General features: G+C 37.3%; 3 protein-coding genes across 3 annotated transcripts; 1 reads left to right on the forward strand and 2 right to left on the reverse strand.

The window, feature by feature from the left end:
* Positions 1–893: 893 nt before the first annotated feature.
* LOC129791343 (FAS-associated factor 2) lies at positions 894–4,539 on the forward strand. Its single transcript, XM_055829475.1, has 4 exons — positions 894–1,321; positions 1,385–2,275; positions 2,345–2,488; positions 4,102–4,539. The coding sequence occupies exons 1-4, from the start codon at positions 1,211–1,213 to the stop codon at positions 4,276–4,278; spliced, it is 1,323 nt and encodes a 440-aa protein (XP_055685450.1). The 5' UTR covers positions 894–1,210; the 3' UTR covers positions 4,279–4,539.
* A 23-nt stretch (positions 4,540–4,562) lies between these two features.
* On the reverse strand, positions 4,563–5,241 carry LOC129791386 (protein C10). The gene has a single exon (XM_055829546.1). The coding sequence runs from the start codon at positions 5,110–5,112 to the stop codon at positions 4,768–4,770; it is 345 nt and encodes a 114-aa protein (XP_055685521.1). The 5' UTR covers positions 5,113–5,241; the 3' UTR covers positions 4,563–4,767.
* Positions 5,242–21,046: 15,805 nt separating this feature from the next.
* On the reverse strand, positions 21,047–23,307 carry LOC129791333 (uncharacterized). Its single transcript, XM_055829458.1, has 2 exons — positions 22,951–23,307; positions 21,047–22,883 (listed from the first exon to the last, which is right to left on the reverse strand). Exon 2 carries the CDS (start codon positions 22,797–22,799, stop codon positions 21,222–21,224), a length of 1,578 nt encoding a protein of 525 aa, XP_055685433.1. The 5' UTR covers positions 22,800–22,883; positions 22,951–23,307; the 3' UTR covers positions 21,047–21,221.
* Positions 23,308–23,507: the final 200 nt, after the last annotated feature.

Here is a 23,507-nt window from a genome sequence, read left to right on the forward strand (position 1 = left end):
TTTTTCACCAGCATCCCCTATTTGTCCAGGATTTGATAAGCCTGGTACAACCCGGAGGTCACTCTATCATTAGCAAGATGGAGTGATCACAAATCCGGCAAAAACCCGTCATTTTGCATCTGCATGCCTTATTTGTCCAAGAGTTTTCATATCTCCCATATCGAATTACATTGCCTTTACCTCATTTGAAAATTAATTTTTCAAAGGACCCCAAAACCGTCTTGGAATTTCACATAAATCCAAGACAATTTACGTTATAATAAGACCGTAAATCTCTATCGTAGAATACAGAGTCTTGGAATATTTTTATCCAAGTCTCTTTTGACAACTCATTTTGTAAATCTTGGTTTTGATTTTGATTCGTATCTCAGAATACTAAAAGTCTTGGAAGTTGTATGAAGAAACAAGATTTTTAGGTTAGGGTTCGACCGTAAATCTCTATCTTAGAATACCAAATCTTGAAATATTTTGAATTTCCAAGATTATCCTGAAAATTTCTTGGAATTTTAAAGTAGAATACCAAATCTTGGTTTTTTTCTTTATTTTGATCTTTATATTTATCTCAGAATACCGCCAAATATTTGGTATTTTTTTTAATGTTGGACTCGGTGACCATTTTGATCCTCCGCGTAAGTAAAAATGGATTCTCCGGTGTTAAAACAGTCTTTGTTTTTCAGTTCCAACTGCTCTAACGTAAAGAAAATGTTATGAATCTAATTATTTTTAATCCTGTAAGTATATGTATCTTAAAAACATTTTGAGTTTTTTTTTTTTTCAAAAAATCCTAAACTTTTTTCACAACACTAACTATGTATGCCTTACATGTATGGAAGGATGTATGGTAAACGATGAGTTAGTTTTATTTTCATAAAACTATCATAGCATGTCCTGCCGGGTAGTGATTGTCATTTTGTCACTTTTGACAACGAGCTGCTGAAAAATTTTGCCTTTTCATTTTGTGCTTATTTTTGTTGCACTTTTCTCCGCATTTTCAGTGAAGAATGTAAACTGACTCCGTGCTCAATTCAGAAAGAAGACTTCCGTGAAGCGATTGACAGAGAATTCGGGTCATTTTGCGGTGCAGAAAGTTGCAGGAAGCGGTGCAAAAAATTGTGGGTGCGTAGCCAGCCATTTGCGGGGAGCTGAGAGGGTCGTCGTGGTAATTGGAGCAACTATCGTGTGTGTGGGTCACCACATTTTTGCTGCCGAAATGGAATTAGAGGGCTTGTCTAACGTACAGATGGAGATGGTGCTACAATTCCAAGATTTTACAGGAATTGAGGACATAAGCGTGTGTCGGGATGTTCTCACGCGGAACATGGTGAGTTCCCTTTCCGGGAGTTCTTTTACTTTTGTTTCTAACTTCTTGGGGGCTTCTTTGCAGTGGGACTTGGAGGTGGCTATTCAGGAGCAGCTAAATATCCGCGAGGGACGCCCTTCGGTGTATGCGACAGAATCCCGACCGCCGCAAGTGATAAATGATCGATATCTGCAGCATGTCTTCTCGTCCGCCTCAGGGTCTACCCCACGCCCTTCGGGGTTCACGGGGCTCATTAACTACTTCATCAACAATGTGTTCAGCTTTTGCTACAACACAGTGTCCTCCTTGGTCATGGCATTCCTCAATCTCTTCAGGAGTAATGAGCGCATCGTAACGGACCCCCTGCGGGATGTCCTCAATTTCATTGAAGCCTACAAAGAGAAACATCCCGTCCATCCAGTCTTCTACCATGGCACCTACGCACAGGCACTCAATGATGCCAAGCGTGAGCTCAAGTTCCTCCTTGTCTATTTACATTCCGACGGTAAGTCCGAGGCGGAGAGTTTCTGCCGCAATGCCCTTTCGGACACCCAGGTGGTGACCTACATTAATCGCAATATGATCTTCTGGGCGTGCGATATTGCCTCCCCCGAGGGCTATCGCGTCTCGCACTCCATCAATGCGCGGCAGTACCCAATTCTCGTTGTTGTGGGTATGCGATGGAATAAAATGATCATTATGGGACGCATGGAGGGGGACTGCAGTGCAGAAGAGCTCCTCCGGCGTCTCCAGACTGTTGTCACCGACAATGAGGTGTACATGAGTCAGGCACGGGCGGAGCGTCTCGAGCGGAGTCTCACGCAATCGCTGCGGAAGCAACAGGATGAGGCGTACGAGCAATCCCTCAAAGCGGATCAGGAAAAGGAGCGACGGAAGCAGGAGGAGAAGGAGGAACAACTGCGGCAGCAGCAAGCGATTGAGGCTGAGAAGCAAGCGGAGGTGGAGCGGAAAAATGTGAGGAAGTCTCTTAATGAGTTTTATTGTTTTCCCCAAAATTAATAAAATTATTTTTTTATTTTGTAGAATATTGCCCGCCTGAAAATCGACATGGCTTCAGAAGTGCCTTCAGAACCGCCAGCTGATGCTTCCGGGACGACAAGTGTGGTCTTCAAGCTACCAAGTGGAGCACGGATAGAAAGGCGATTCTACCGGCAAGACTCCATTCGGGTGAGTTACGTTTTTTTGTACCCCTTTTGTAGGTTAGAGTTGTGAGCTGAGGTGGCTAAAATCTTTTTATAGGCAGGTGTTATTTTTCAGAACTTTTAAAATTTTTATTCTAACTGTTGATATATTATCTGAAGAAGACTTGGAGGCAGATTCTAAGTTCTAGCAATGCTTCAAGGGGGGTTTATCTGGATCAAAATTACATATTCGGATCTTCGGAAATATTCAGATATTCGCTAATATTCGAATGATTTGCCAAAGAAATCAAAATATTGTTTTTTCGGATTTTAGACCCAAAATAGCTCAGATTGAGTAGCAGAAGCCTAAAAAAGATTAAATTCAAGCATAAAAAAATATTTTTAATTAAAAAAAGGCAGAAATTGAGGAACAAAAGCTTAAAAAATATTTAATTTAGCCCTAGAATGAACAACAAGTAGTAAATTCAAGCCAAAAGGTAGTAACAACCCAAAACTTGCTTAATTCAGGCCTAAAAATATTTGGTTTTCAATCCTAAAAAAAGGCAGTCTCCAATCTCAAAATGCTTTAAAAAATATTAATTAAAGCCCAAAAAAAAGACTAAAATTGAAGCCTAAACAGTAGTTAATTCAAGCCGAAGAGTTCTAAATTCAAACCAAAAAGTAGTAAATTCAACCCAAAAGAAATAGTAAATTCAAGCAGATAAATATTTGGTTTTCAGTTCCGAAACAGCACAGATTAAGGGACAAAACTTTAAAAAAAATTATTAAAGCCTAAGAAAGGACTAAAATCAAACCTAAAAGTAGTAAATTAATACTAAAAAGTAGTAAATTGCACCCAAAAAAGACTAAATTCAAATCAAAAATTCATAAATATATTTTTTTTGGATTTTGAATTGTTCGATTTTTAGCAAGAGATGTTCTTGTGAAGTTAAATATTCAGATTTTCAGAAATATTAAGATGATACGCTTAAAATATTAAAATATTCGCCAGATAAACACTTCTTGCAATTCTTCAATTTTTTATTTACCTCTTTGAATTTATTCATAATGTCTCAAGTTCTTTTTAAGGACGTTTCTTTATTTGCTGTAACAACAAATTCTGGCACATTTTCTCATTGAAAAATGTTAAATTGCATGAAATCAAAAGCAAAATTTTACATTCAATAGGAAACTGCTTAAACACCTTTTGGCCCAGGGGCCTGCCTGGTGGCTCTCACATTGTGAAAATCAGTGGTTCGTATCTCACTGATCTCACTATAATTTTCTTTTTTTTTCTCATTTATTTTTTATACAATTTTATTTATTTAAAGAGTTGAATAAACTCTTTTAGGAAATTGGGAAAATGTTTGTGAATTTTTCAAAATTATTTCCAACAAAAGCAAAAGAGTGAAAAAAAAAACTTTTAATTTTCCGAATATTCTCTGAAAGTTTTAGTTTCCAAAAAGAACAAAATAATTAAATCTTTAAAAGAATATAATTAAATATCTTTGCAGGTAAGTAAAAGAAAATATCTTAATATTCGTCCGCCTCTTCGGCTCTTATTTCTTCGTAAATGAATTCAATGAAATATTACAAAAAGTCTTACAAAAAATCATGAAGAATTCTAATAAATTTTTTCTCCGAATTTCCTTTCCAAAGGACGTCTATAAGTTCATCTTCTGCCATCCTGCGTCACCGGATCGCTTTGAAATTACCACAAATTTCCCAAAGCGTGTCCTGTATTCCGAGGCCAAAGAGACAGATGGAAGTGCCACCATTTCGGATGTTGGACTACAAAATCGTGAGGTGCTCTTTGTCAATGACCTCGATGCCTAAGGGAATTGCTGGCTGACAATGCACAGGGACGTGCGAGGAGGATGAGAAAAAATTAAATCAAAGCATGGAAAATTCTTTTGTGAGAAGAACATCACAAAACCGTAAAAGATGATGAAAATTGCAAATAGGATCCTTTTTGTCTTTATGATTTACAGAAGCGATTGTGTTTCTATGTGATACAAACAAAAAAAAACATGAATGATTTATTAAATAAAAAGGGACTCTATGTAATAATGTTGCAATGTGGGGAATTGAAAGAGAGGTAAAGGGAAGGAGGAAAAGCATTAGTTTGTACTTAAAAAGTAAGTTTTATTCAAATGAATACAAAAATGAAAATTTTGGTGTAAGTGGCAGTTTTTTCACAAATTGCTCTTGTCGCATATATCAAAAGTTGTGCATTTTCTTTAAATATAATGTTTTCCAGTCTCTTGGCTCCAGATCCGCTATCCTGGTGGGTTCCTTAGTAGAGGGTTCTCTAGAGGGTTCCTTTTAGATGAGAATATCATTTGTCGTGTTGATGGCAATTGGTGGTAGGTAGATTGAGCGAATCTGTGAGCGTAGCTTTGAAATGTCAGGATCCTCAATTTCCCGGATGAGCTGAGAAAATTGCACGAGCCCCTCGCGATTCGCCGCAAATCCATAGTTCTTAATCACATCAATTTGAATTTGCATCACAATGGGAAAGACATACTGCATCATGGCGATCATCTCCTTCCCCGCAATTGCTTTTGCTTCCGTGATTTTCTGGGAATTCTCAGCGAGGTTGATTGTCTTGAGGATATCCACGAGAATTGACTTTCCCGTCTCGTTGGTGAAGTTCGTGAGGTAGGACATTGTGGTGGCGCACCCTGGAATGAATTTGATTGTGGTTCAGTCACTTGGGATTGGTCTAGAGAGGTACAGAGAGTGGAAAATATGGTCAGGAAGGTTGTCCGTCCGGAAATTTCTTCTTCTTCCAATTGACTGTTAATCTGCTTCCATCTGTTGGATTCATTTGAGATTTGTAATATAGCTCTGGCAGAAACTAACATAAAATTCTATCTTAGGCACGTTTTAGGCGTAAAATTCGCCATCTTTTGAAAGTAGCAGCAAAGTGATTTTTGAATGGGGAAATATTTGTAACGGAAAATATTTGGAAAGGATTTTTTTATTTTGATTGTGGAAATTAATATCCTTCTCCAATAATCGTCTAACACTTCATAGTAAAATAAATAAAGAATTTTATTTTTATTAAAAATTGTTTTTGTTAAAAAAGTTTTTTATTTGATTTTTCGTTGTTCTCTTAATTTATTCTTTAGGTTCTTTTGAAATACCCTTCCATGGTGAAAAGATAGTTTATCGACTTTAATTGAATATTCTAAAATATTCCCAGATCTTCTAGATATTTATACTGACTCATAACAATTTTTTTCAAATTTTTGATCAAGAGTTTTTATTGGAAAAAATTAAGAAGTTTAACGTATAAGCCAAACCGGTGAAAAATCAAAGAGATTCATCTGTAAAAATTCAAAATGGCCGCTACACGACCATCATCTGTGGTTACTCTAACATTTTTACTGATTTCCACTTTATGAGTACCAAAAAAAAATCAAAAACAAATTGAAATCAAAACGTCGCTGAATTCTAGCTAATAAGACGTCCTATTGCACCAAAAAAAAAATCATAAATGACAACAATTTTCTTAAGATTCGAAAAACTACGCAATAGCATGATTTATTTACATAAATCGAATGAAAAGAAAAATTTATTCAGAGCATAAGAAATGAGCAAAAAATGATGTTTACACGATATAGGTAGCAGCTGCTATATATACTTCCCATCTCTCATGCTATGTTGCTATTTTCCACCACAAAATATGAATCACTCTATTAAATTCTCATTACGATAGTGAAGCAAATTTTTGGTGTTTCACAAATTTACATCCCCCACGCATACTAAAGCCCTGTGATTTTGGGATGTGGGTGGTGGGTGGTGTATATCGCAAAGACGACAAGGACACGTGAAAAGTGGATGGAAAAGCGCAGAAGAAGAGCATGAAGGAAAAAAAACGAGAAGAAGGAAAAGAATATATAGAAGAAAATCAAGCAAGGAGAAACGATTGGGAGCACTTTGCTCAGTTTCCTGGAGGAATTTCCACAATTTCCATGTGCTGTGTAATGTCACCGAGAAAAGAGAGTCCCTTTTTTGTGTGTGCTACATGTACCAACGAAGGAAGGCCCCGTAGGCGACAGCTGCTGGAAGTGGCAATCAACTTTTACGACTCAATTCGAATGAATATTTTTCGCATTCTCCTCATTGCCAAAAATATTTTTGCCTCTCCGAGGTTTTCTTTTCTTCTATACATATTATATTATGTATATATATATTTTATATGTACCGCAGAGGGGCTGCGCCATTCGTCAGGGATTCACGCGCGATGTATAAGACGGGGGAAGAAGAAAAAAGAGTCTTAAAGATTTTGTCACACACTTTTCTCAAATTATAAGTGTAATCTCGGGCTGGGAGACACGCAGAAGGAAAGTTATGCACATTCTTCTTGGCAGATATTTCCCCCTCGAGAGTCATCATCATCATCCACCTCCAAAGAGGGACCCAAAAACTTTCCCGCAGAACTCATTCCCCACCATCGCCCAGCAGTCTGTTCAAAAATTCATGGCGTGAGAGGGAAAAATTTGTGCGGGGGGCTAAATAACTTAGAAAACGCATCGTCATTATCCCTTAACTTCCCATCCTATAATTCTTTTACTGTGTAAGAGCCACCCCTCCCCTCGGTATCCCACTTCATCCCACCCCCAAGGGCGCATCGTCGTATAAATACCCATACATTTAATTCGTTTTTAAACACCGAAATTCCCTCCATCCTCCCAAGGAGAGAGACCCTCGTTTCTTTTTTCCCCGGGCTTTCCCTGCTTTTTGCAAGATTTTCCCGGCAAATGTAAAAGACGCGCGAGAGAGGATTTTACTATGGCATTCACCCAAAGTGATTCGCGGGCCATAAAATCCAAATCTCTGCGCGTACCTTATTCCCAGGAAATCGCGGGCTCCCCCTCGTAAGGATATATGTGTGTAAAATACGGTGCGAACACTCTTGTCCTGATTCCTGTCACTCTTCACCCCCGCATAGGGAAGGTGGGGTGATCATGATGAATAATGCAGAGGCAGGTGGGCGGATTAGGATCTCTTGGTGTAGAATCGCGCTAGGGGTTGGGAACGATGAAAAGGAACGTTCTTCTCAATTTTGCAATTGACGAGGGATTAAATAAGTATCTTCAATCGACTTGAGGAGAAAATTCAGTGGGGCAACGGGGGAAGCACTTTATCATAATTAGAATCTACGCACAGCTTCAAGTTTAGAGTTCATTATTTAAAGCTAAATTTTGACCCTAAAACAGGATTTAACCGAAGATGAACGTATTGGGGTTTATGTGCAGCAATTATTCTTCTTAATTCTATGGCAGGAAGTGCGTGTTCGATCGATTTTGATAAATCCATCATTTTTTTTTATAAAATATTAATTATTTGTTTTTAAATTCACAAATTCTTTGAAAGAAATTCTTCATAAACAATACTTTATGCATCCGGTATATTGCACTAAATGCTTTCACTCTAGAAGAGCAACGTGCCCGTGTACCCATGAGTTAGTGCTTTTAATTTCTCCTGCTCTGAAGGAAGAATAGCATCGCAAGTTCCTTTGGGAAAAAAAAAAAATCCGTGGCAGTTAAATGGATTTATTCTCTAGACGCGGAAGCATATTTTCTGTTATATAGCACACAGGGTATTCTAGGTAATTTATTTGTGGCGGAGGAGGCGACACCCATTTCGGTCGCACTCGCACCTCGGTGTGTGTGAACCTGCAATGCAGACAATAGTATAAGTCCCGCAGGATATCCATTCACCTCGCCCTCTCACCTCTGGCCCCATCCTCTACAAAGGGGCGGTGTGTCAAGGCGAGAAAGTTGGGAGAGAAAGTCAGCAGGTGAAAGAGCTACCAACACACACACATAGAGATCTTCAACCCATTCACATTGCTTTAGAGAGCCATAAAATTATCACCCTCCACCTGCCCATCAGTCCCCACCCATTCCTTCGTCCTCCCAATGCAAATTTATAATGTGAAATCTTGCCATTTGAGAGACATTAAATATTGAAAAGAAGTCTATTTCCAAGCTATCCAATTCCCATTACAGACTTGAGTAAGGATACCCCAGATGTCTCTCAAATGTGTTCCATTAATTGCATGGATGGAATAAAAAAGTGGTAGGTAGGTTGGCAAGAAAGATCTATCCGTGTGGAGTAAATTGTCTTTAATAGAATTTCTTAGTTTCTAACTTTCTTGTCGAGATTTTTAAATTAAATATGTGGAATACTAACATTTCTTGTTTTTTTATCCCTTAAGACTAGCATTAAAGCGAAAAAGTTTAAAATGTACTAAATTTCAAACTGAAAGAATTCTTATTTTATGCCTAAAAGTTTAAAAATTCAAGCAGAAAAAGTTCTAATTTCAAGCGTAAAAAGTGCTAAATTTGAATCAAAAAAGTCTTTATTTCTAGTCTTAAAAATACTGAGATTAAACCGAAAATGTACTAAATTCAAGGTTAAAAATTACTGAATTTATGCCGAAAGAGTACTAAATTTTAACTTTAAAAGTTGTAATTGAAGAAGTATTGAATTTGAACTTCAAAAGTACAGAATTCAAGCTGAAAAAGTTCCTAATTTTTAGCCCGCAAAGTACTGAACTTAAACCGAAAAAGTCTAATTTCAAGCCTAGAAATTATTGAACTTTAACCGAAAAGGTTCTCTAATTTCCAGCTCAAAAGGTTTTAAATTTAGTGTTTTTAAAAAAAAAAGTATTATTTAAAGCTTAAAAAGTACTGAATTTGAACCTAAAAAGTAGTAAGTTCAACCCCAAAAAAAGTACTGAAATTAAACAGAAAAAAATGGTACATTCAAGCTCCTAAAAGTACTAAATTTACACAATTAAAGTTCTAATTTTAATTTAAAAAGTATTAAATTGAAGCTGGAAAAATATTGAATTTAAGCCGACAGAGTTCTAATTTCAAGTCTTAAAAATACTGAATTTAAGTCGAAAACGTATATGTATTAAATTCGTTTTCTGGTTTAATTTCGTTCTTTCCAAGGGGTGTTAATCCGGAAAGTCCGGAAAAATATTCGGATTATTTGTTAATCCTTGGATTATTCGCCACAAACATCATAATATTCGTCAGTTAATCGCCCTTTGTTTTTACTCACTGTTAACACCGAAAGACTTCGCTGGTCACCGTGGCCAATTTGACTTTTTTGAATCGTCTCAAAATTAAAATCTGTTTCAGAATTCATCAATTCATGGATAATTTCTACATATAATGTAGGGAAATTCAATTTGCTCAAGTTCCTAGAAAAAAAAACGTTGAAAAAAATATTCTTTTAAGAGAAAAGTAAGTCCAAAGTTTTGGGGCTAGAAACCTCCATCCTCCAAGGGTTCAAATGAATAAACTCCTTTTTTGGAATGTTGAAAAGAATTTTCCATTCTTTGAAAAAAAAAAAACGGATTTTCTCTCCCCCAACCATATGCACAAATAAGACGGATGAAGAGGGAAAATTGAAATCCAAATAAAGCATACAGAGAGATAGAGAGACGTTGATTTTGCAGAATTTCCATGATGCGAAGGACAATAATTTAACTTATTAATGACGTTGACTTTTCAAATGTGCTATATATAGTGTTACTCTCAAATGTAATCCTTGTGTGGGAGATGCTTTTGGTCCTGTGAGTGCGTACCATCCATTTGGTGAGTGCTTCTTGACACAACAGGAGAAGATTGACTGACACATCCTGGCTGGCTACTGAATAATTTATTCGGCCAAACGTGGTATTTCTTGGCACACATTTTCTCAGTCTTCGGGGAATAAAATACGTACATAGGTAGAGGAGAGTTTGATAGAAAGATTGCTCTTGGAATTAATCGAAATTAAGACCATGAAATACCTTCTCGTGACTTCATCAGCGAGTAAGATAAATTAGCTGTGTTGGTATTAATTTGTCTTATACATTTTGGGGGTAGGAGGTACGGGTTGGGAGTAACTTAATTATTTTGTTAATATTCCCATGTCGATGTGATCCACCTTCATCGCATATTGCTGTGGGTTTTGGCAAATTCGCCAGGAGATAATGCTGAATTTTCACCCACTTTCGCACTGTGTTTACCCTACATTTCCCCGCGTGTGTTTTTCCTCGTACAATGTGTGTTTGTATCACGACCCAAATTAGTGTTTACAACATCCCTCTATTGAATCATCTTTTTTTTCCCTCTCTCTCTCTCCCTCTCACTCCCTTTTTCCTCTTCCTGCCATGATGGTCAGCAAAAAAAAAAAGAAGTTGGGCTGGATGGGTGGTTCGTTCTTGTGAAACCATCATTATTATTTCATATCGCATTTATCTTGATACACATAAAATTCACCTGGAAAGCCAAAAGGAGAAACTCCAAAAGGAAGTAATTCTCACCGTAGCAATGGGGACGCCTGGTGGTCGTACCTTAATGCTTTTGCTCCTAATGTTATTTGGATGTCAGAATTCTCGACTTGCGTCTCAATTTGACAAGACATTTTCTTCTCACACAAAAAAAATACATCCAACATGGCAAAAGGGATGTGCGGGATGGATCTGTAATGCTCTAAGGAGGCGAATGAAATAAAATATATAGCATGTTTGGGGGGGGGGGGCAAAAGGAAAATTCAACAAGAGAAAAACTTTTTATCTTATTCCCCGAGACGGCACGTGATGCTCTCTATCCAGTCTTTTTTTTCCCTTTATAACATTGCATGAAAACTTTGGATTTCCACGAGAATTTAGTCCAGGAAATCTTCTTTTCCCTTTGACGGGGAAAATGTGTAAAATATTCTGAATTGTTTTATGTTTTTTTTAGAGGGGTTGTTAATCGTTAAAAAATTCTTTTTTGTGCATAGCTAATGGATTTTTCTTACACATTGCAAAGAAAATTGTTAAAAAAACTTTTTCTTTAAAAATAATTTTGTGCCTAAATATTTTTAAAAGCTTATTTTTAATCATTTTGTTACAAAAAGAAAAGCTTTGGGTAATAAAGAACTTTTTAGAGCTTTTCATAAATGCTTTACAATTTATTTTGCAAATTTCAACAAATAATTTATTTTATCATCCTTTTAAATTTAGAAATCATTATTAAGAAACCCCCTCGATTTTCTTTCTCTTTTACACTTATAAAAAAACAAATATCGGAAATCGAATAAAGACTAAAAAACGTGAGAGGCTTTCGAAAAAAAAACTGAACATTGGAAATATCTCCTGAAGAAAAATTCTATAATTCGAATAGACTTTTCTCTTCCAATTTCTTATCTCATGGATGAAATCATTGAAAAAAGTCGAACGAACATTCACCTCTCGCCATGAGAACTAACACGATTTTTCTTTGCTTCACCTCTTCGAACACCCCCGCATTGATTTTATTCCCAAATAAAAAAAATCTCTGCCAAAAGTAGCACAAAAAGTTAAGAGAAATTGGAACTTAAACCTCGATAAATTCCTCAATCTCGTGAATGAAAGTCGATGAGATACAATCAAGCACTTTTCCTCCCTTCGGCGTAAAATACACATTTACTTCTCCTCACTCCCCTCCGGCGGTGCGTAGATCGAGCGATTTTCATCCCCTGTGCAAAATTCACACGTGTATTGTGGGGATTATTTACACTACGCACTTCTTTCCACTCACAGATCCAAAAAGTGGAAAGCGAGCTTCCACCCCCTTAAAGTATAAAGCTAACTTCTTTAATCGCTTTCGCCCACAATTGTTTAAAGAAAAAGCACCGAATAAATGTGTAAATAGGACTGGGAATAATAAAACAATTTTGGTAATAGAAGCGAGTAATATCTAGCAAAATAATCAAATTCCCTCTCTGTTTTGTTTGCATATTATCTCAAGGAGAGAATGATGCTTCTTTTACGGGGGTGGGGTGATATTTAGGGGAGAATTTTCATTGCGGTATTTTCTAATAATAAAACAATATTTTTTTCTATTTAAAGTTCTTGCATTAAATCGCTTAATGTTTTTTTTTATCTCGAAACTTTTCTCTATAAAAGCTTAATTTTATTTGTCGAAACATATGTTAAGCTCAAGTATTTCTATCGCCTTTTGTAATACACCAACATAATAATTATGTGTGTGAGTTTAATTTTGAATTGAAAGAGAGAAGTGAGAAAAAAACAATCAAAGAGAATGCAATCATTGGATGTTTTTCTGCACACTTCAAAGAAGCATTGTCACCACCAACCACCCCCATATCGAAATCACACATCAAAGGGACTAAATAAAAATCACGCGGAATGTTTGGAAAATTAATAACACCGCCTCTGCTTAAAAGAAAACTCCGCCCTTTTGCTTAGTTCCTCTTCTATGATATTTTCTCTTTGTGCCGCAATTTGCACTCACCGCCATCCAGCTTAAGTCTCCTTTGCATGTGACTGTCGATGGGGATGAAGTTGTCGTTTATAATTACGAAGGATATATGTATAAAGGGGGTGACTCTCACGTTAATCCACCCACATTTTACTCACGGTACGCTAGACACACAGAGAGAGATTGGGGCATATGGTACAAAAAAAAGCAAAGAGATCCTCTCCAGTCGGATGATGATGGAAATTCAAGGGGGTATTATTCGTTTTTAGAAATGTGATTGACTGCTGAGTGTCTCACTGGGGGGGTGGAGGATGATGAAATATGTATAGTATTGGAATATCAATGGGCTCTAGTCTAGTGGAGGATGTGTAAAATTTAATTTCACCTGTGGTACGGTGACTCCACGGGGAGTTTAGGACAAAGTCAATACAGTGTTGACAGCATTGTGTGTGAATAATTTATCAACTACACAAAATTTTGCTGCTCCATTTCCAACATGATTATCGCATTTTGCTATACAGGTTGTTCAAAAGTTCTCAGCTTCTACCAGGATGGTAAAAAAGGAGGACTACGCGTACACATATTATGTTAATTAATAACTTCTAGGAGAAGATAATATTTTCAAGCTTTAAAGACAAAAAAGCAAGAAGAAGAAAGTAATAAATTTTTCTTCTCAGAATTACAATCAAAGCCACGTAGGGCCAAGAATTTTTGCAACTCCTTCCAATGGAGAATATTCGTTGGGATTAAACCTATCATTGTACGGGAAAAGCGCATTTCCTTCCATATTTAAACCCCTTTTCTTCAGAAGATTGACTTTTCCTCCTGACAAACACGCAGATAGAGCCCCCGCATCTAATGTTGCTGTGCCATTGTATAAACCTCTGTTTGAGGGAGGCCCTTCAATAATTCCACATTTTCCAATGTTGCACAAAATGCGCAGACAGAGCAATTTTCAAGCACATGGCAACATCAATATGAAGACAATTGAACATTTAATCTTCTTAAGAGCGAATTAATAGGATTAAAAGCACTAAATTCACCGTACAAAGTCGTATATATGTGCATTTTGGAATAAAAAGGAAATGGAAAAAGGATTATGGGGTGTATTTTCAAGAAATACAAACTCCAGCCAAACTATCATTACACCCCTTTCTTCCACCATTGTCTTCATATAAAAAACCCAACATACACACCGCCCCCAGAGAAAGAATGGAAAATTGCACAACCGAGGAAAATGCTGCTGGAAAACTTTTTGATCTCCAAAAAGAAAAAGCTCCCCCGAAAAAAAAAAATGAAGAAAATATTGAACTTAATTTGAAATAAATCTGTATGCAAATAGAGTCTTATCCGTGTCTTTTTGTCCTGCCATTCACATTCCATTGTGTCCTTCTCTTGGGGATTTAACAACAAAACGAATGGGACAAGGAGGACACTCCTTTTGTTGTCCATTCAATTATATTTCTTCATTGCGCCATTACACACAATGAAAGTCAAGAGTTAGCATTTCGGTTTGGTATAAAAGAATATAGTGAGTTCATCTCGGTTTTCCTCCTCCACACTATTCCATTTCATTTTTCTCGACAATGTGCCTCGTTTTATGAAAGGCGAAAACATTGACCATTAAAACAGGGGATGAAGGGGATGCTAGCTAGCATGTTCAAGACATTTCACACAATGACAATTAAGGGTTAATTGTGAAATAAATTGATTAGAGACGTAAAGGTTGACATGAAAACATCTTTTAACACTTGGAGGATCGAGGTTTTTAACCTCAAATATTTGACCTCAATTTTCTCTCAAAAGAAAATATTTTTCCAATTTTTCTTTCGATGATATTGCAGTAATGAAACTTCCCTACACATAGATGCAGAATTTATCACGAAATGTTAAATAGATTTTAATTCTGGGGCAATTGAAAAGAGTCTAATTGGCCACTTTGTACAGAAAAATCCTCCAAGGGTTAATTGAAATATTTTTTTCGTGAAATTCTTCATTTAATTTTACAATACTACAATACCAGTTGTCAACCCCTTTGAAAACACTATATAAATGGGATGCATTAACTTCTCTTCCCGGCTCTTGTTAGTTGACTTTTAATTAAATTGTGGAAGGAGTTTTGTGGCAAAAAAAAAAGTTATGGTTTTATGCATTACGGCATGTTTTGCAGAAAGGAAAAATAATGCTAATAAATTGGTCTCTTCGTCTTTTGCTAAATGTTTCAAAAAAAAAAACATAACAACTTTGTCCCACTTTGCACTAAAATTTATGACTGTTCCAGAAAGAGAAAATTATTTTAATAAATTTCTCCGACCATCTCCTTCTCGGGCAAATATTAATAATTTTAGAGGGTATTAATTAAAATTGCTTTAGGGAATTTTTTATGCATATTTTATGCATATTTTTTTTTTCAAACGTAAATAAGTGCATATGAAATTAATAATATTTATATGGTAGAGCGAATTTAAAAAGAATTTGCAATATTTATATTTTTTGTGGTTTACGTAATTATTATGTACAGAACGCTCAGTGGATTCCACGAGGGAATTTAAACATTGCGTTTTATTAAATTATTTCGGCGTTCCAACAGTGTGTTGAGCGCGGAGGTAGGGTAGGGTAAATAGAGAAAGCTGAAAAGCGGATGAATCATATTTTTCCGTGAAAATTTCGTTTTGCCCACGTTCTATTTTATTGTATAAATTATGATTGCAGTGAAAATCGCTTCACAAAGTTGAAAACAATTGTAAGAAAGATAAATGGCTTAACTTTTGCCAGTCACCATTATTATGACCAAAACTGTGAATGGCCCAACAATGGGCGAAAAAGTATAAGAGACTCTCCCTATACCTTAATCGCATAAATTCAATCTCTTCTCTCCGTATTTGTTTTTCCGCGTTACGATGGAAAATCTTCGGTTAATAAAGGGAAAACAAGACGTCCCATAATTAAAAGAGCAAAAAAAAATCTTTTCTGGGCAATTTAAAAATTATCTTCTTTATTGAATTTTAATCTCGGTGCATTAAATGGATCTTTGATGATGAAGAAAATATCCATTAAAAAATCTTATTGACGTTGTTTGTCAACAAGCCTCCCGCATATGCCAAATTAATCATTTTACAATGAAAGTCAAGACGGAATATTTTGACGAAGATCAACTGTCGATGCGGGAGCTTTGCTTGAATGTTGAAAGTACATTATCAGAATTTTCTTATCTCTTTTCAATGCAAATTTTCAAGCTCGTGCAGAGGCCATGAATCAAAATTTTTACTCGATTTTTCTCACATTTCACCCAAAAGTCAAACTTTTCACATAAAAGAAATTTATTCATTTTTCAAAACATTATGCATCTTATGTGCTTTGAATCTCTATCATGTGTTGTTAAAAGAAGAGTTTAAACTAATCAAATTTTAACATAAAAATCCATTTAAAAAATTGGATCAATTTGAATCAAAATAAATACTAAAATACCAAAGTAAAAATAAATAAATCTATCAAAAGCTTGCATACAAGAAACATTTGAAAAGCTTTCTGATTTTTTTTATTCGCCTATCTTTAATCAGTTTGATTGCAAAACAATGTGAAAATCCAACGAGGGGTTGGTTGGATTTTGACCCCCCCCCCCTCATTGCGAGAGTGGCTTAAAGCTTATACGTTGCTGCTGTGTATGTGGAATTAATAGAATGACGCCTCGTCAATCAAAATATACCCCAAAAAGGCAAACAATGCGACTTTTTATTCGCCCATGCAGGCTGAGTGATGAATTAGAGGCTGAATTAAATGCGCGTGGGGTCGCAACCCCAAGGAGTATATACGGTGTGTGTTGTGTAGCTCTCGTGGGAGTTCTCGTTGCCGTACCAGTGTTAATTTGTGCAATAAATATCAAAGAACGAGCGCGCGATGGTGAGAGATGATGATTAATAACTCACCTCCATGAATGGGAAAGTCTCCGTGTGTTAGCAATGGTCTGCAGAAAATGCGCGCATAAACACACAGAAATTTTGAAAGTCTCCTCCAGAGGGGAATGGAAATTGATGGAAAATTAAATGCTATGCTTCAGTTGGGAAGTTGCAAATTTATCCGATGCGGTAACTTTAAGCCGAACAAACTTGCAGATCTCAATATTAGCTTTCTGTGGTGAGAATGTCCCTTTGGGAATAAAACCCGCATATTTCGGTAACAAAACCCGCATGTACATGAGAGAATTAATGCACAAAACTAATTGGACTTATTATAAATTCTAATTGTTCGCTCTGTCGATGGCTATTCTGGCATGTGCAATAAAAGCAAGATAAGAGCCAAACGACTTGGTACCATCATGCGAAGTTTCACTTTCCCATCTGCCTGATTGTGTGGAGCGAAGAGCATTAGAATTGAGGGACGATTTATAAGGTTTAACTTTCAACCCTCTTGGGTAGACGAAAAAGCGATTTATTTTAAAGATTTTATGCTCAACAAATTCCACAAATTCCATTTGAATAAAATTTATCTGAATATTTAAAATTGGAATAGTTATGAAAAGCTCGAATAATAATTAAAAATTTAGACAGGATCAAAAGGATTAACTAAGCCACAAATTATTTTATAAATTCAGGAAGTATTGAAGAAATTTTCTCCAAAGTTTAAAAGTTTTCGTGAAACATAGCTTTAAATTAAAACTTTAAGGACCTCAAAAATCAATGTTATTTTCATGTTATTGGAAACTTTTCATCAGAAAACTATATATGTTGAAAAACATGAACGCTCGTCTGGAATTTCTCCGAGAGCATTCAATAATTGCTGTAAATACTGAATAAGTTTGAAGAGGAGAAGAAAAGGAAGGTGGGGAAACCGTAAAGTTGCAAAGTTTCAAGTAATCCTCTTGGAAAAGTCTTTCTCTTTGGATTTTTTTCCCATCCCGAATACCACTAAGCTCCTCAGACTCTCTTGAGTGATTTACGATTACCACGATCGCATGCAGGAGCTATTCTTTCGCAATAACACTTTCAAGTTCAAATGTCACTCACATGGAGTCACAACCACACCCATAATTTCGTACCCTCTTCGGTTTGGCTTTTCTGCCGCGCTGCTATATGAAGGGAAAAAAAGCTCCAACTTTGCATTTTAAACTTTTTTCGTTGTCCTGCGGTCAAGGGCTAAAGTCTCGGGCAATAGTCAGGCAAGCGAAGTATAGTATTATGGTACTTCACATGTAGCACCAGTCACATGAAGTTTCAAACTTATGATGGGGGTAAAAAAAAAGAGCTAAATGGAAAAGAAGAATCAATAGCTTTCTGTTTATTTTATGGACTTGAAAGTCCCATAGTCGCTGACTTTGCTTTGCATTTTTTCAGCCTCACAACACGTGTTTTGTGGAGAAAATTGAGCTCAGGGTGTCTTAAATTGGTGCTTCAGACAACAAGCTTTGCTTTCGGGATGTTCAAGTTGAATTAAGAGCTTTTTTCAATATTATATTTCGTTTAGAAAAATCACAATTTCTTCTATTAAATATATAGACAGCAGAACTGATCCACTCTTTAATTTAGAGAAGAATTTTGATTTTGAGTTCTTCTGACATTTTCCATTTATCTGATTGCAATGAAACTGGTGGATCTCCATTCCATTTTTTTGTGCTTTACCTCATTTGGTATCCTCGTTATTTGGAGAATGAAATACCAGATAGCATCAGCTACCCCTCAAATTCTGTCCGAAAGGCATCACAGCCATTGACATGATGGATTTATGGTCCACTCTGGGGCATACTTCTCTGCTTCTTTCTCTTGGCAAATCGGTGAGACCGCATTGAACGAAAAAGCAATGAGTAGACAAAAGGCAAGGACTGAAAGTAAAATGAGGAGAAAAATGTTGTTAGCTTGTGCTATAAATGGAGATTTAGGGGGTTGTGCTGAGTTGTGGGGGTGGAATGGGCGAAAACAGCAAATAATCCATTCGGAACTTACATGATTTAATGACCCAATCTATTCTCCATTATCGACAACTTACCGCCTTTTAGCACTCCCCCTTTATGCACATCCACTTGACTCGAGAGCCCCTAAATTGCTGCACTCCCATTGGCATAGACATTTCACTTTACTCGACATTCTCGTTCTTCTTGTCTCAATTCTTTCACACTTTTCTTCATCATTGTTGTAAGAAAATATATCAATTAACTTTGCGAATATTATGTAGGTGTGAAATATATAACACTTCCGGGAAAAGGAAAATTCATCTTCCGCTCTATGTTGCCAATCAATGAAGAGGATGTATCTCAAGGAGGGGTAGTAAAAAGAATCATAGCGGGGGGGGGAGGGGGTTAGTTTTGAGACGGAAGATTTCATATTAACATTGTAGTCACGTATTTCATTAGCCAAGTCCCCACCATGATAATAACCGATGTCGAATTAATAAATTCGCGCCATGATGCTTCCAGAAGACGTGGTTGTGGTGCATGTCTCTCTTGAGAAATATTGCAATAAGTCAAACACTGAGAGAGTATTCAAAAAAAAAAAAGTGCTAAGTCGCGAGCAATTTCAAAAAAAAAATTCTTCGTATTTTAATTCAATCTTAGCTATATATTTTTTTAGATTTTTTTTTGAATTTTAAATACTTATAACGTGAAAAAATTAAATTATCAAAATTTGCATATTTTCTTTTACTTATAATTGAAAGAAAAATAATATTAAAATTTCTTAAAAATATAATTCAAAAGCTCTAGCAAAAGCTCTATCAATTTTTATGTAGTCTTGGTATGAGATAGGTGTCAATGTATGAAGTATAACATTGAGTTGCCCAATACGATAATTTCGTGATGAAATTGAATGAGACTAATTAGGGAGCTGACAATACGATGGTCTAAACACCATCGTATAGCATTGGAACGTGCATCAAGAATTATTTCGTACACATACACATATAGTACAGGGTGGGTGGTAAAGCCAACATTTACCACCCACACCCGTATCCTCCCCAATTCTTCAGTTGGAACGATGAACGCATAACATTTTCAGCAGCGCAGGAGTGGCGAGAAATCCGTAACCATGTGACGAATTGTGGTCGCATTTGTGGGGAAATTGCATTCCATTTTGGATGTAATGAATTGTAATTAAATTTAGCTTGGAAGGAATATTTAAGAGACAGCGTTGAATAATAAATGGCAAAAACATAGTTGCAAAAGTATCCTCTTGAGGAAATCACCACTGTAGGGAATAAATTTTATTTTCCTCATTGTCCTTTCGTGCACTTTTTTTGTCTCTTCTCGCTCTACTTTCTTTTGGCGTGGTACGTGTGGGGAGAACATTTGTGACTTTTCTTATATTGCAAAATGAAGGCGCTATCGCTTGGCTACTTCTTCGACTTTTCCAAGCTAAACCCACAGACAATTTTACACATTGATCAGACAAGCGTGAAATTGCACTTTAACTACCGCCCTTTATATAGCCCCCCCCCCGCAAAGAAGTGGGAGGCCCAACTTGGAGACAGGCACACTCTCAAAGAAGATGCTCCTTCTCTCCTAGAACTATTCTCCTTCTCATACAATAGTATAAAAAACAATACGGATTTTATTTCTTATTTTCAGCAGCAATTTCACACGACTAACGATTTAGGGCAGTCTCGTGAATTTACATCCTTTTTGCCACACGATCCCGGGTGGGAAGAAAACTTCCCCCGTAGCGTATATAGCGCAGCACAGTGTGTGTGGAACTATGTATATTTAAAAAGCTGTAGACAAAGTTTTACTTCCTCAAACAGACGAGCTTTTCGGCGGGGAGGGCGAGAGAGAGACAGTTTCGTTGTTATCAAATGGTGCCCCGAGAACAAATCTTGGTGCACAATGAAAAGTGCTAAATCATGTAATGGAGCGCCTCTCGAATTCATTTCGCCTCAAGTGATTTCAACCCAAATTAACCTTTTCACTATGTTCCTCTATATACTGGTGGCTATTTTATGGTTTAATTTTTGTTCTACGCCCTCAAAACTTGTAGAGATGAAAAATTTGTTGCATCAATGTGGGAAATTGCATTAAAAATTCGTAGAGAGAGGAAGTGGGGCTTCTCATGGGAGTTCTTTGGTAAAAATTAATTACTCTTAATTTTTTCTATAAATTAAATTATTAAATTAATTATTAATAAATTAAATTAAATAATTTCCTTAAATACTTTCTTATGAAAAGACAAATAATACCTGTTGGGATGAATACCTTTAAATATATAGAGAATTAATTAGTTGTTCCTCCGGCTCGATGAAAGCCCCGGAGGATGAAGAGATCTCCGGATTGGCGCCAATTTCGTTTGGAAACGAATGGGTCCGGATGTGGTGCACTTTGGAGAAGCACTTCCAAGAGGGGACAGCAATTAAAACTTAGGGAATTTCTCCTTAATTTCTATTTTATTTAATTTAAAATAAGTCTTCACAAACTTTCTTTGTCCGCACTCTTGGGTGATTTTTGCACTTCTCAACGGTTAAAATAGTTTCTTTATGTGCTGCTGGGCAGCTTGTTCTATTTCCCGCTGGTTACAATTTGGCGCTTCAGTTGAGGGGAATTCAACTGGAATTCGCGCCAACATACTGCGGGGGGAAATCCCAGCAACCCTGTGAAATCACCGAAACTTCATTGTCGTTGAAAGTTGGCCGATTTCTTGAGCTGGTTGGTTGTACTGAGAACGTTGATACTGTGTCCGGGTGGACTTTCATGAGGTTTCTTCCTTGTGATGCCAATTCTTGTAGACTTGCCCAAAGGGTTTCCGCGATCTCCAACAATGTTGATTGCATTGACTTCAATTTTGGGCAAATATCCGCGGTCACCAACAGTTTAATGACAAGCACACAGCGAAATTCATTTGCTTTGAATGGAGTGGGATCCACCAAATCAATGCCAGGGGATGCGAGTACCTTGGGATGGTTGAATTCAGGCAGCGGAAGTAATTTCAGAACTTGTTCACGGATTTGTGGTTTTCGGTGGAAACGCACGACATCTCCTCGGAAATTGTCCAGAATTATCCGACGCCATTCGAAAGTGGGATTCGACTTGTGACGTGAATTGACGGGCGTGAAAATGAATGTTGTGTGCCTCCGGAACAGGTGTAAATTGCGCAAAATCCACCTTGTAAATGATCCACCAGGTAAGATCATTGGATAATTCTCACCTGGGTGAAATTGCGCGTTGATGGGTAGTACATCTAATTGCATAATTCCTTTGTCATCCACAGAAACACACGAACTGCGCAATGTTTTGCTGGGCGACTTCTGATTGTTCCCGAGATTAATCCCGATGTATTCTCTGTGGGCATCCTGCTGTTCCTGCAGCACAGGAATCCGCACGGATTGGTGTACGAGGTCGAGGCAGTTTCCAGGTGTGTCCAAGAGCCCATGACGGTTGAGATTTCCATGTTGGCCATCTGACGCATTTGTGTCGCCGCATAAACCGCTGGAGGGATTGGCCGACATGCACGGGGATGTCAACAAGTTCTCACCATTCTGAGGAGCTCCAAACGTCACCAAAGGCTTCCCTCTATTGTCCATTGTGAGCATCCGGAATTGAATAAATCTCCGAGAAACATGATTGATTGAGTCATAAACTCTGTAGTTTGATTTAATGGTTTGATGCTGAGCGGGATCAGCTTCCTCAATGTCCAACGAGCATGGAAGAGGGCTGCGGGGGGAATCCAATGCGAATGTGATGAGTTCCCGCAGGCCCAGCAGACTGTGGGGGATGATTGCCAAACGCCCCATCACTGACTTTCCGGACATGCCCAAAATGAGGTTAGGTATTTGAGTTTGATTGTGTGAGAGCGCAAATTCATCCAACACCGACCCGCCGTGATATCTCATCCCAAGTAAAACACCGTGAAGAAATGGCCAGTTCCAGAGGGCATATTGAATCGCGTCTTGTGGCTGAAGTGATGAAGATAGTGTCTCAGGGATTGTTGCAAATTGGAACTCTGCATTTTCTGTCTGGACGAAGTAATTCCTTGGCCTTTTCTCTGTGACACTCTTGAGGCTGAAGAACACTGTGTCTTGGGTCCGCGATGATGAGAATATCCGGGATTCCTCAAGACGACAGACCGTCTCATCCCTGAGCATTGAGATTGGCTGGTCGTTTTGCTTCTCCGCGACAGTCATTGGAAGCTCGGCGGCAGAGGATTGAATGGTAACTGTACCGCCGCTGGTGAACACTGTCGAAGGACCAATTGTTGGGATGAATACCTTTAAATATATAGAGAATTAATTAGTTGTTCCTCCGGCTCGAAGGACCAATTGTTGGGATGAATACCTTTAAATATATAGAGAATTAATTAGTTGTTCCTCCGGCTCGATGAAAGCCCCGGAGGATGAAGAGATCTCCGGATTGGCGCCAATTTCGTTTGGAAACGAATGGGTCCGGATGTGGTGCACTTTGGAGAAGCACTTCCAAGAGGGGACAGCAATTAAAACTTAGGGAATTTCTCCTTAATTTCTATTTTATTTAATTTAAAATAAGTCTTCACAAACTTTCTTTGTCCGCACTCTTGGGTGATTTTTGCACTTCTCAACGGTTAAAATAGTTTCTTTATGTGCTGCTGGGCAGCTTGTTCTATTTCCCGCTGGTTACAATTTGGCGCTTCAGTTGAGGGGAATTCAACTGGAATTCGCGCCAACAATACCTACAATAAGGTAAGAAACAAGGCGGGTTTATCTGGACGAAATTATTCAGATTATTCAGATTCAGATACACCTTAGCCTAAAAATGATAAATTCATGCAAAAAAGCAATTAAAGCAAACCGAAAAGTAGTAAATTTCAGCCGAAGAGTTCTAAATTCAAGCTAAAAAATAGTAAATTCGATCTCAAA

This window comes from Lutzomyia longipalpis, chromosome 2 (genome assembly GCF_024334085.1).
Source record: "Lutzomyia longipalpis isolate SR_M1_2022 chromosome 2, ASM2433408v1".
Classification (NCBI taxonomy): domain Eukaryota; kingdom Metazoa; phylum Arthropoda; class Insecta; order Diptera; family Psychodidae; genus Lutzomyia; species Lutzomyia longipalpis.